The 13,612-nt window shown below is 42.9% G+C and overlaps 1 protein-coding gene across 1 annotated transcript in view; it reads right to left on the reverse strand.

The window, feature by feature from the left end:
* eif3ea (eukaryotic translation initiation factor 3, subunit E, a) overlaps nt 1-13,612 on the reverse strand; it is a 38,257-nt gene that overhangs the window by 9,099 nt on the left and 15,546 nt on the right. Inside the window, exons 6-9 of the mRNA XM_080426010.1 lie at nt 12,249-12,374; nt 11,074-11,198; nt 8,356-8,482; nt 6,980-7,081 (exon numbers count right to left, since the gene is read on the reverse strand). Of these exons, the coding sequence (XP_080282136.1) occupies nt 6,980-7,081; nt 8,356-8,482; nt 11,074-11,198; nt 12,249-12,374 (480 nt within the window). The remainder of the gene's footprint in view (nt 1-6,979; nt 7,082-8,355; nt 8,483-11,073; nt 11,199-12,248; nt 12,375-13,612) is intronic.

Below are 13,612 nucleotides of genomic sequence, written 5' to 3' on the forward strand. Positions count from 1 at the left end.
GCTATCTACCCAGAGTTCTGCTTGAATAAATCCCAACTACATGGCGCTATCAGGCAACGCACATTTCAGCTATGACAACGCTTATCTAAGGCTGATAAACTTTGAACAGCTAAGTGCTCTAATTACTGTCATCTGGGATTCAGACCACAAAGCTTAAACAAAGTCTGAAAGGGGCTTCAAGAGGCCTTTTATGGACAATCTGAACTATAGGTAGGCTATACTTTTCTTACTTGGACATGCGAGAATCCAACATCTGACAGTGATTCCAGATGGGGACGGAGAGGGTGAAAAAAACAACAACATGAACACCCTAAACTTTCAATTTACTCCATTGCAAAGAGTACTGTGAAGTGAAAACAAAACCCAAATCTGGCTATTATGGCAATCAGTGAATAGGTGGTTGTCACTAACAGCCTTTTTGTTCTCCTCAGTGACTCTAAATTGATAAATTACAAACGCCCATCAGAGCAAGAGCCCATTCCTATGGGGTATCCATTTACTTTTCAACCATCACTACACATTTCAGAACATCCTTTTAAACCCTTGAGTGACGTGCGTTTGCATGAAATGTGTCGGTCTCTGGGGGATAAAGAAAAAAACCTTACCGTTGTTGCTTTTCAAACACAAGGTCATTTTCTGAAAATGGTTGCAGACCATCACAGGTAATGCGTTGAAGCTGCAGTCAAACCCTTAGCGTAACCACCCACCTTGCTACAACTATGTGTGGACAAAACAAGTTTTGACGAGGGCTTTTCAATGTACTGGGTAAGCTCTGATAATGACAGTTACCTATTCCCAGGCCGGTGCTAAAAGCACCTGGAATAACTTGGGCTGACCTGCATGGTAGCGGGGGAGGACAGAGTCCTTTGTAAAAACATCCCCGTGGAGCGAGGTCAGGACCGACCCAGAGAGTTCTACAAAAGTGCGTGCAAGTGTTTAACAAGTTCGAAGATTGAGGTCGTGTGTCATGTCTGAGCTGAAATGGGATACACTTCTAATATTGTTGGAAGTACATGTCATCATTTGAAGAAGGTCCCTGGAGGCAATTGCACAGGAAAAATCTCATTTTCTCGGAGGCCATGCTTGGAATTCTTTCTGTCCCGAGCACAAATTCTGTAAGGATATTATGAAGTAAAAACAAATCCACGCAAATGAGTTTGGTTATAGGCTTCTTATTTGTTAAATGGTGACTTGGAAAGGGGCAGACTATATGTATTAGCTTAAAAATAGATTAGAACGAAATGGAACCTTCAGTAAACCACTGACATGATTTATAAACATTTACTACAGTGAAAGAGCCATTTGATCAGGCCAGATGTTTTTCATTGTGGACATTTATCGTCAAGAGGCAAAAGATGAAAAAGGGGCCAAACAAGCCTAAGTTTAGTCCTTTACTCTTCAGCAGGTCCAAATTATCAAATCATTTGGGAAATCTAAATTACAGTCTGTATGTAAAGAATGAACTAGGGGATCAGGTTTCAGTGTAACATAGAACACAGAACCAATTAGCACACCTGCTGTGCCTCTAAATCTGATTGCTAGCCAATGACTGGGCCTCCAGAACCTGCCCCCCCCCCCCCCAAAAAAAAACCCCACCAGAGGGCCTAAATTACCCATCTCCTGGGGCATAGTCAATCAATGTAACACGTGATTTGCCATACATGAATGATTACCTCAGTTTCCCTCATGATTATAGTGCAGCTCAAACTGTTAAAATGTTAAACATACATTAAATATTTCAAAATGAATTAAGAGCAAGCATTGGCCTAACAGGTTAAAAGCAGCCAAAATCAATTAGAACATTGAAAGAATGTAGGATATACAATTTCGGTAAGATGCAATATCAAAGAATATTGAAGACTGAAAGGGTCTTTTGCATTAGGTGATTGTTTCTATTTACATATCTTCCAATCGCAGCTACTGAAGATCGCCAATAGGTGATCAGATCACCAGGGGGCGGCGGAAATAGGATGGGTGGGGGGAGTTACGTCACAGCACGCCACTGAAATGAAAAGAAAACATAAAGAAAAACCTCTGGCCTAGTTGAGTCGGTCTTGTGGTCAGATTCGATCACAACCGCCAGAGGGCGGCATAATGCAATCATCTGCAATTTACTTCTGCGTTGTCGCAAAGCTGACGTAAATCGATTCATGCCGTCACAAAAACCTGCCTTTACAGTGGTGGGTGTAAAGTTTACACCAACAAATGTTTTTATTTTCTTCCCTTCTGCATTTCGTATAGTCATTCTGTAAAATCTTTCAAAGATTTAAACACGCTATCAAGAGCCCCTCTCTGCTACCATGGACCATTTTGTTTAGCTGTGGTTTTGTGAATAACTAAACTTTCGAACGAGTTTATGGGTGGTACTGTGAAGATGGGAACAGCGTGGAAGGCAAACAATCTCAGTGATGATTGGTAGCGTCAGGTTTGTTTTTTTAGCAAGGTTCAATGCATCGTTTATGACAGGGAGCAACCACTGCTTTCCCCCCTGCAGCAGGTGGACAGAGCCAGCAAAAAAACAGAGCATGCAAGCAAAGTAAAGAAAAGAAACTTTGCCACTGCTGCAGTGCGGCGAGATAGTGACACCCAAGCAGGGGTCTGAAATAGGCATGGACTATGCGTTCAAGCAAAGGTGACGTGGGTGTTTCAGATGTTTTGTACACAGTACACACCCATTTAGCGGAAAAAATGCAGCCACTGCTGGTGTGAATTCAGCAGTTTTAACTAACTGACTAACAGTTAGTTAAAACAGCAGTATCAGTCAAATAAAAACGACTCCATCTGAAAGACCCACTACCGACCCCTATAGGGGATATGTTACTCCTTATTAGACTGAGTACACCCAGTGTTCAGGTGCCTAGATAAACGTTGTAAGGTATAGTACATATTTTAAGGCATGAACATTTCTTTTGTATTATACAGTGGTCTGTATACCAACCACACCTAAATAGTTAGTCTCGTGTTGCCAGATGATCGGAGTTCTCCGCCTAGTGCCTACCAATCGTCTGGGGAGTTCTAAATGCAAAGTAGTTGTTAGAATGGCGGCGAGAACACCCGCTAACAAACCTTCAACTAATGCTTTGGAAGCCAATCATGTCACCGCCCTAAAGACCTTGGATTGGTTCTGCAATGTTGTTTTTGTTTTTTTAACTATTTTTTTTTTAAGGTCCGTACACACCGGGAATGTTTATTTTGTGCGATTCATTTGCATTAATTTGAACTGCTGTTTATGTTATGAGTACATGCACATCCAGAGCGTGATTATAAAGAGGCGATGAAGCGACAATTATTTTTCAAAACAAGGTCGATTTTTCAGCGTGAATAAAATCATCAACCTGTATGAATGAGGCATCATCACCTAATTACAAGCATTTTCGTATCATTTCTTTGCATCGCTTTTCTTTGCATCGCAAAGTAATGACCTTAATTCAGCAAAAAGAGACAGCAAAAAGTGGGAAAAGTTGAGAAAAGTTCAAACTTTGCAGTGTGGTGAGACAGTAGCAGCCAACCAAAAGCACGCTGTGCTCCAAAGTAGGAGTGGACTAGGCGTACATACTCTATTGGTAATAAAGTTTGAAAGTAGCAGTTGAAGATGAGAAATTAATCAACATTACTGGTCAACTGCATGGCCTATTTCTCTTTCTGAAATGTATAGGTCGTTTACAAGCAAGCTGCCAGAGACGAGCATTGAGTGACTGTTCTCCTCCCTGACTGTGAGCTCTCTTGCTAGGCACAGGTGTGCTGCCTTGAGCAACTCAAGAACATTGAAGCTCTCAATATTGGATCACAACTCGTTCATTTATGAGGGTGTCACTCATACCATTTTATTGCATTTTGCGATAAAACGGAAAGATAGAAATCGTTGCCAGGTGTGCATTCAGTGTGAGATGATTACTGTAACTATTGGGGCTTAACATGAAAATGTTTTAATCATTATTTGCTATTATTATTATTAGTAGTAGCAGAATTATTTTCTATTATGCATTCACTGACAGGCTAATTTAAATCCTGCAATCTATTAGATTATGAGATATTTTATGGGCAAGTTGAAATATTGGCCTACAGGTGGTGCTAGAGGAAAGGTCATGGGGTCACTAAAACTATTAAAGGAGCACTTCACCCCTGGAAGAAGTTCCAGGGGTGACCACAGGGGGGACCACAGGGGGACCACAGCGTATCACTGCCTATAACTTCAACTCCCAGAATGCTTTGGTGCCTTGTGGCAGGGGAGGTTCCATGTGGGTGTGATCTCCAACAATAACATGCAAACAGCATGCCAGTGTCGCCATGTCTGCTTATTATAAGCGGCTTCTTTCTAAAATGTAGTTGATATTTGGGCTTGTTTCCAAATGTTTTGATTGCTGTTTAAACCAGTGGTTCTCAAACATGTTCATGTATTTTTCCACAGACCCCCATCTGAAATTATAATTTGTGGCAGGGAGCCCCTAACAAATATGTGTCAAAAATATTCCACATTTTGAAAAGCAAATAAAAATATTTTGCAAAAAAAAAAAAAAATCCACATTTTGGACTTTTTCCCCCTCAAGATTTTTTTGTAAATAGCAGATCTACAAGCTCACAATGGGTTGCGAAGCGTTGTGAGCTTGTAGATCAGCAATTTTCAAATATATAATATCCCATGTCTAGGTAAAGTGCTCTTGGCATAGTTATTTTTCTTTTGGGCTTGTTTTCATAGACCTGGCTGCTTATTTCTCTCACAATATCTGGCAACACTGGCTGTCCTCGCAAACGTTCATTTGGTTACATATATGTCCAAGGATTCGTTAGTGATGTCATATCACTGGGACATCTTAGTATCTTCATGCAGTTTCACTTCCGTGTCGCATAGTATTGACATCACTGTCACATCCTTGGTATTATGATCCTAGCCTTTCGTGACGGTGTTTGTTTACCAGCGCTGCTACTCCACGCTGTATTTTTTTTTCAAGCTTGCGCTTATGAAACACTACACAGGATTATTATTTCATGTCAACATTCAAGTACAACTATCAGAAGATAACTCAGGTAAAGTAATGCCTCACTCTGCAAGGGCCGCTGGCCGCAGCTAATGGGAGTGGCCGAGTGGCGAAAGAAGGTTGAACAAAGTGTTACGGACACCCCATTGGGGCTGTCTTTTGAGATGGTCTGACTGAGACACGCCGAGACATGTAGTGCGGAAAGGAATGAGACCAATCTCTCATGATGCAAATAACGTCACGAATATTGCGAATATTACTAGATATCTAAAAACACAGATTACTCACAAAAAAAACCCAGGATCTTGTTTATTGACTCTTAAACTTCATTAAAAGACCGAAAACTTCTTCCAGGGGTGAAGTGCTCCTTTAAGGTTAATCATTATTTTAATTTTTTTTAAATATATGTTTTTTTCAAATAGTACAGTAGAGTGACAGGAACATGCAGCAAAGGCCGTCGGGCTCAGGAATCGAACCCGCGACTCACACCTTAACCGCTAGGCTGGCCATCAGATTTTAAACATATCTTGTGTGCAAGTGGACATTTTGGCCTAAGGGTAGCACTAGACTAGAGGAAAGGCCATGGGTGGGGTCACTAAATTCAGTGGGGTTCATCCTCTGAGGTGCATGAAGGTAAACATCCAATTCCATAGCAATCCAGACGAAAACGTTAGTTTTCAAAATACAGTATGCTGTTTGTTGTGGACAGAAGGACAGACCTACATCGAAAAATATAATCAGGCCTTTAGAAAAAGTAGTACTCTGCTCAAATCACAGCTGATGAGTATCAAGTTATGTCATTACAAGTGTATGCTTTATGCTCAGTATTCTTTGTGTGGGCAGATTGTTCTAGCCGAGCCAGAAACTCTAGACAATGCCACCTACAGTGTGTCCTTAGCTGGGCATCATAGAGTAAGTTACACCTCTTCAGGGAACAGAGTGTAGAACATCTCACACTGCCACTTAGCTAAACTGTGGTCTGACGTCAAACGTTCTCAAATTGCCAGAAGTTGTGTGACTTTACTGTCAGTCATGAACCCCAAGGGCCATCCACACCAAACACTATAACTATCAAGATATTGTTTTAAAAATCATTGTAACTAAAGTGGATGGCAAAGTCCACACCACAACTAAAACGACAGTGGTGAATGATATAGTTTTAGTTATAGTGCTTGGTGTGGACAGCCCTTAAGTATTGCTGGTAAGTGACTGATGCACTGTGTGTACAACAATGACAACACTCATGCCAACATGTGCCATTGAGGCCCGATTCTGTGAATTTGTTGGGTCTTCTGGTCTTCTCTGGGATATTTCAGAATTGTCCAAGAATTACTTATGTTATCAAAACACAAAGCACTGTTGTAGCGAACATACAGGCTTTTTACAAGTGTGCAACTCATATTCCATTCTTAGCTCAAGCACTACAGTTGGAATTGTTATGGTATAATCCATTGAGCCATTACAAACCAAAATGGAAATAAATGCTTTAAATGGATCCTCTGTGACAGACCTCCCTCTTAAAATGAGTGTCTGCACGCCTCTGCATAGACCTTTGCTTATAAAGCTTTTACTGTTAACTACTAGCCTGATGGACAATTACAGGCCATAGTAAAATCTGACCGAAACCGTGAGTCATAGGGTTTCCAAGAGAACCTCTGTATCACCCCGGTATGATATAAGTCTGCCCTGGAGGCCTGGACCCACACAGGTCTCCATCAAATACAAAATTTGTTTGGAAAAACGATAGTCGCATGATTGCTAATGGTATTTACTACAAAGCCTCATCTGAAAGTTCAGCAGGCTGACCTGCAAAATGAGGAATTCCTCACCTGATTGATCACCTCAGAGGCACAATAAACCAGGATTGGGTGTGAAATCCTTTCTCCTATCCCACAATATGCAGATATGACAAAAGTGATGATAGCCAGCAGATGAGATGAAGTGATGATAGCCAGCAGATGAGATGAGTTAATAACTGGTGGTGGTGTAAGTGCTGTACTTACCGACTCACACTCCCTTAGCTTCTTCTGAGCACTGTCAAAGTCAAAGTTCACGTACAGGCACTCCACAAACTCTGTAATTGGGTCTTTGTAGGTGTAAGACTCCTGCAAACAAAACAATATGAGAAATGTATGAGGTATGTATGTGCATCATTTAGGGTTGGGTACCAAAATGTGGTTCCAAGTTAGAACTGAATCCAAAATGTAAAAAAAAGTACAGAGTATCCATAAAAAATAATCAAATTCCGGTCTGCTTATCGGTTCCTAAACGCGCTAATAACCTTTCATTATTGCAACCAAACGTTACATAGCTGCAAGGACATACCTAGCTTAGTATGCCTCTATCTCAGGTACTACTCATATAAGCAGTTTTGGAGTACTAATTGTAAATACGGTACTGTTTATTTCAGTTAATGATTAGAAGAAAATTAAATTTTCCATATCTAATATCTTCAACATTTTAGAACCTAAACGAGCAAAACTCTTGCACACCTACAGATTGACAGGTGTGTCAGAGAAGACCAAGGGCCAACCAATGTAGAAGCAATACTCCCGCACATGATAAATGATAAAAAATGATAAATACAACTTTTAATTGGAATAAAAACATTTCAGTCGGTACTAGTCCTTCACACTCATCAGATCGTTAAGAACTGGAATCAATAAGCATAATCGGAATCAATAACCTCCTAACGGTATCCATGCCCCGTGTCAGAAAAACACCAACATCACAAAATAAAAGTCAAAAGTTTGTCTAGGTAGCTTGACTAACAAGGAACAACGACTATCATGAAATCAAAATGACAACTGCAGAATGAACACCACAGTTTACAAAAACTTGAGTAAAAACACACACTAAAACTCCCATAAGTAGTTCCAAGTCGTGCTTGAGGATGAGTCCCAAAAAGACTTGGGGCCTTAACACGGAGCACCAAGCACATGTTTTAGTGATTACCCAGAACCCACCGAGACGGCGCTTATTTGGATTTCAGAGCCATTGATGTCTGAAGAAGCTACTGTCATTGGTGGGGAAAGCATCGGGTACACTACAATCAGACAGTGCACTGCCATTCATCAAACCTAATGGGTTCAAGACCTCTCCAGCTTGGGCTTAAACTCACTCTGCTCTTAAAAGGAAGTACCACAAAACCTATTGACCATATTCACACGGTGGCCATTTTGCTCTTCATACTCCTAAGAATGCACCCGAGTATGACGTAAAAGCAAAATGGCCACTGTGTCAATGTGGTATACTGGGTATACATGGTAGTTACTCACTCATTGATGCCTGCCTGAACGGATTCCCAGGCCAGTCAGTCATGAACTCTTAACTGCCTGTACTTTTAATATAACATAGGGGTGTAAAGGGAGAGTTTTACCTGCTGTATGACCTTCACCAGATCCTTCAGAACCTGCCTCCGCTTGCGGACATCCTTGTTTGTGATGACTGCTGTGGTGAGGTAACGCAAGATGTGTGGGCACATGGTCTGGATGGCGTTGAGGTATCTGGAGAAAGAAAATTAAAGGTCAACATCACTCACCAAACCAGCGTTAAGGAGGAATGTGATCTTTAGAGGGACAAACAATGGGACATTTTGGCTGCTTGCGAGGCTCGTGGCATTTAGAATGGAGAAGTAGCGTTTTCCAGCTAAACAGATAAGAGTCGTACCGGGGCACTCTGTGTGGGGATGCGGGTCCCGGCTTTAAGCCTTCTCTTTCATTAGTGTCCTGTGCGGGGGAGGGAGGGAGAGCTCACCCTGGGTAGTAGATACAGATCACTGAGCAGGAGGGACCTGCCCAGTAGCTGAAACCCTATCCATCAAGGCCTTCGTGTTTCAACCACAGGTCAACTGGCTGAGGGCTGAGCACGAGAGAGTAGGCCTTGTTAAGAGGCTGATTCTAACCCCAGACAACGTTTGGACTCTCGAGACTGCGTTTCTGTAAAAACAACATGTAGGGGCTACGCATGTACAACGCCATGCCTTGTCAAGATGTGCGAGCAATCGGCATTCATTATATATCGGGACCACTCCTTATCCTTATCCATGCATCTATCTTTGAACTTCGCCCTCCACTCAACCCCTACTGACCAAATTAAATCTGAGCAGAGGAAGTGGAGTTTTCCCCCTACCACAGAGAGTGGGCCCCGTTCAGCACTCCAATAGATTTGGCCAGAGGAACAGAAGGGGGAGGGGGAGACAGAAAGAGAGGGAGAGCATCGAGCTACGGTTTAATTAGCCGAAACAATTAAAGGGACAAGTGGCCTGCGGCAGTTATGATGTTGTGTCTAAAAACAGCAGCGGGCTGTGCTGTGCAGGCCAGGCGATTGTCAGCCTGGTTTAGAGAAGCCCTCTCCTCTCCCTTTGTAGTTGCTCGACTCCGTGGGCCGACCGCAACACTCCGTGCTGTGTTCCTGATTAGCTTACACCTACTCCCTCTCCAGGGGGGCTCCAATAGCGAGCAATCCTGCATGAGTCACCATGCCATATCTGGGACTTGTAAGGGGATTGGGGAAAGAAAAGAGCGGTAACATTCACCCGACCCCACTTATGGGACTTAATCATTCTGGAGTTTGAGGCAACGACACTGCTGTACCGGCGGCTGAAGATGCTTCTGCGGCACCCAGCCAAGGAACCGAGGAGAGTTCAAATTTCCCCTGTTCAAAACATTTTTTACTCAACAGGACTTTACCAGCGGAGAGGAGGCGCGGGTGGGGGGGGGGGGGTGGATGGATAGGATGGGGAGGGAGACATGGTGGTGCTGGTGGAGGGGGGGGGGGGGGGGCTATGAGAAAGCGGGCCAGAGACAGGGAAACAAGTTCCAATTTCATGGCCCATCTGGAGAAGACAATGATGTAGAGCGAGTGATACAGACAATCAAGTGAGTGCTTGGATTGCATTACCGCAGTATTATTTGTCCAGTTTGCACCTGCATCACAGTTGTTGTTGGGCATCGTTCCCTTGTATGAATGCCCTTGAACTCGGTGCGGGCTGCCATTAGTACACAAACAACACTTTGGCCAACATCTGCTGACTCCAGAGGTAAGGGAGGTCAAATGTGGAACTGAAGGCCAGCCACTGGTCACCGACCGTCAGCCAAAGGAAGTAATGGTCAAGCGATGGGGGACAAATGCCAAGCCAAGCCTCACTGGGGAAACATGAGGTTTCTCCACTGTGAGACTGCAAAGCATACACAGCTACCTCAGCTTGTGCACACAGATGGCGGGAGGAGAGCTTTTTTCATGACTAATTATTGGGCAGCCATCCTTAATCATCCACAATAAAATTAAAAACTGAGCAAAATTCAAAAAACCAGACAGCCCCGATGTGCTGTGTTGTGGTGGCTTGTCATTCTGTCTGTGGAGCGCAATCATCTGTTCAATTACACAAACCTACAATCAGAGCAGGGGGAGGGTGGGGTGGGGGGGACATCAAAATAGGTGGTGTGTAAATTTTAACACACTGTATCAAGTTTCCGCTCTGCTGTACACATGGCATTCTTCTCAACTTGGAGAGTAAACAGACCACACAAAAACACACTGACTGTAACCACTTTAAAAATACCAGCAGGGTTCATGAAGAAGCCCCCCCCCCAAAACAACGTTATAATAGCAAATGGTTTTCTCAAAATTGAGTTACTCTAATAAAACGTGTCCAACTTTTCCTCCAGATCTCACAGAATGGAGGGGAAAGTCTGCCAGCCCGGGCTGCTCTATGCCCATTTGGGTCCACCTTCCTGGGCCAAAACCCCCCAAGAGCCAAGGTTCAGCTAAGGTGCAGCTCTTTGTTTTCCCGTTTCTCTTGTGGGTATTTCTCCTTTGCTGGTGCTGGGAAAGTCCAATGGGCCTGCCGATGTTCAGGAGTACCTCTTGGATGACCCAAGTGTACACAGTGTACAAATGGAACTGTAAGGGTCCATTTGGTTTCATTGTACATGTATAAGCATGAATCTGGTGGGGGGTTTGAATTTGTGGGCAAATGGTGAAAATGTAATTTGGTCAGGTCTATTGACCGCTTTACTTTTCGCTTTACAGGGTTTCAGGGTAAAACTAGGAACACTTTGTACTTTATGAAATATGTGTATAGACTTATGCTTACTGAGGCTGATACAGGAAGAGTTCGATGATATTGTCTCTGCCTTTGGGATGGTTGAAGAAGACAAATAGTGACCAATGAATGAGCCATGTCCTCTGCTGGAGAGACTGGAGAGGGGAGCTAACTGACTGAAATGGAGAAAAGCAGAAGGAAAGGAAGGTGACAGTAAGAAAGAGTTAATAAAACATTACATTTCACTTTCAAACATGTTTGGGGTCATTTTAACGTCTACACAGGTTTTATAAGGACCCCAGACAGTTTTTTAAGTTAATTGTTTCAGTATTTAGATATTTGATATTCATTTTATAAATTTTGGGGGGGGAAATAAAATAAAATAAATACAAAAGTAATTGACAAAATACAACCCCCTCACGCATTAAAAGGACAATGTCAGTCACCAGAACCAAAGACGGATGTTTTCGATGAATCTATCATGGTTAAAATGGATACATTTGAAGTTGCAATGGGTTATATGAACGGTGTCTGATAAAATGAATTTAAAATATCTAAATACTGAATCAAGCAACTTAAAAACTGTCTGGGGTCCTTACGAAAGCCAGAGTAGACTTTAAAATGACCCCAAACAAGTTTGAAAGTGAAATATCCCTTTAAGTGTTTAATACAATACAAGTTTCACATTAGATTTTGAGATATCTTGAGTGTATGTTGGCCTCAACGTGTGGCTATAGGAAAGGCCATGGGATCTCTCAAGTGGTTAGGGTTCATCCTCCGGAGAGCATGAACACAATCTGCAAGTTTCATGGCAATCTGCTCATTAGATTTTGAGAAACTGTGTGTGCAAGTGGCACATTTGGCCTAAACTAAGGTTGAGCTAGAGGAAAGGCCATGGGGTCACCAAAATCAGTAGGGTTCTTCCTCTGGGAAGCATGAACGTGATACGCAAATTCCCTGGCAACAGATCCCGCATTTCTTCAAATATCTTGTTTGGGACCAAAGGAAGGAATTGGAACAACATTGCTATCATTTGAGATTGCCACCAGTCGAGCTGAAAATCTAAAACAGTTATTAAGTAGTCAGATCAGTGCTTGTGCTTAGGCGGAATGTGGTAAGGGAAAAAAAACACAGCACCGCTGCACTGAAAAGTAAAGCGGTCAATATGAGAGTCTATGTAAGGCAATCTAAATGTGCTATCAAATTCTGAGAGGTGGGGCATTTACGTTGTTATCGATAGTCTCTCTCAGGCGGGTGAGGTCTTCCATGGCAGCATCCCAGTTCTGCATCAGGATCTCAGAGGCCAGCTTGCCCCACAGAGAGCTCAGGGCATTCCTGTCCGTGGCCGGGACCTGGGGAGAGAGAGAAAGACGGACAAGACAGCACGGCACACTTGTTAAAACCTGGAATAGACAGCAAGGCAGAACACATGAAACAACATTTTTCCCCATTACTTGGCAGACCGAACACTGATTAAAAGTTTCTTCAAATGGCTTGACGGAGAGTGTTCAATAACATCTGCATCCTTGGACAGTGAGAGCAGGCTGTTGCCACCACTTGCTTGGCTTCAGTGGCACTGCCGTTTGGTGCAGTCACTTTTCTTATTTATACTGGATAAATGAATTAAATTATGTCATCCTGGGGGAATGGGCCTTGACAGAAAAAGAGAAATGGATCATGAAAGACTGTTTAGCTTTTTATAAAACCTAATTTGCTGCACTTTGAGATACAACAACCACTGCATTGCAGATGACCATGCTGAACGATCCTTTCAGATTACCACAGTAAACGGAGCCATATTTGAAGCATGTGTGTAACTGCTTTCTGTACAATTGGACAGTGCAAAAACATTAGGATGGTGCCTTGTTTACTTCAGGAAGCCAATTCTGAACATCTTAAAAATTTGCAAATGGGAAAAGGTCTTATAATTAACCTTTTATTCCACGGGCAATTTGTCCTTTTTCAATTGGATTAAAAAAGATGGAAACTATCATTTAACCCAACTCGAGCCAGGTCAAGCTGCCCTTTTGGTCACGAACACTTTTCAGCAAGCTCCAGGGTTCAAATGTTATTGAGACAGGGGTCATGAGGCCAAGGGTCGGGCTGTCTGTGACATTGTAATACCACACTAGTGCACGGGTCAGATACCCTCTAATCAGTATAAAAGAGCTGTAGACTGGGCTGCGTTTAGATGTGTATCACCGTTGTGAACCAGCCACGCCTCCAAATTAAACATTTGGTTTCTTCTACCCGCCATACCTGGAAAAAAACGTTTGAAATTGTTTCATCAACTGCAATTAAGTGAAAAATGAGCTACGCTACCAATCTGGAAGAACAACAATCAAGCTGAAGGGTATGAATGGGGAGGGCAGGCGCACCTAGCAGGACGGGTGATGTGGGGGGTGGCATCCCCTGTTCCTCTGACTTTGCACTGACCTCAGGACAAATCCCTTGTGAAAACACTCTGGCCTCTCTGAGGGGTCTATAATGAAGTGTACCACCGCTGCTTCTGCTGCTACAACTACTACTACTGGTTTGGGAAACACATGTCTGAGGGCTTTGGTCAACAAGGCTAGCAGGGGAGAGGGAG

Source organism: Gymnoscopelus braueri (genome assembly GCF_963280865.1).
Source record: "Gymnoscopelus braueri genome assembly, chromosome: 4".
NCBI classification, from domain to species: Eukaryota; Metazoa; Chordata; class Actinopteri; order Myctophiformes; family Myctophidae; genus Gymnoscopelus; species Gymnoscopelus braueri.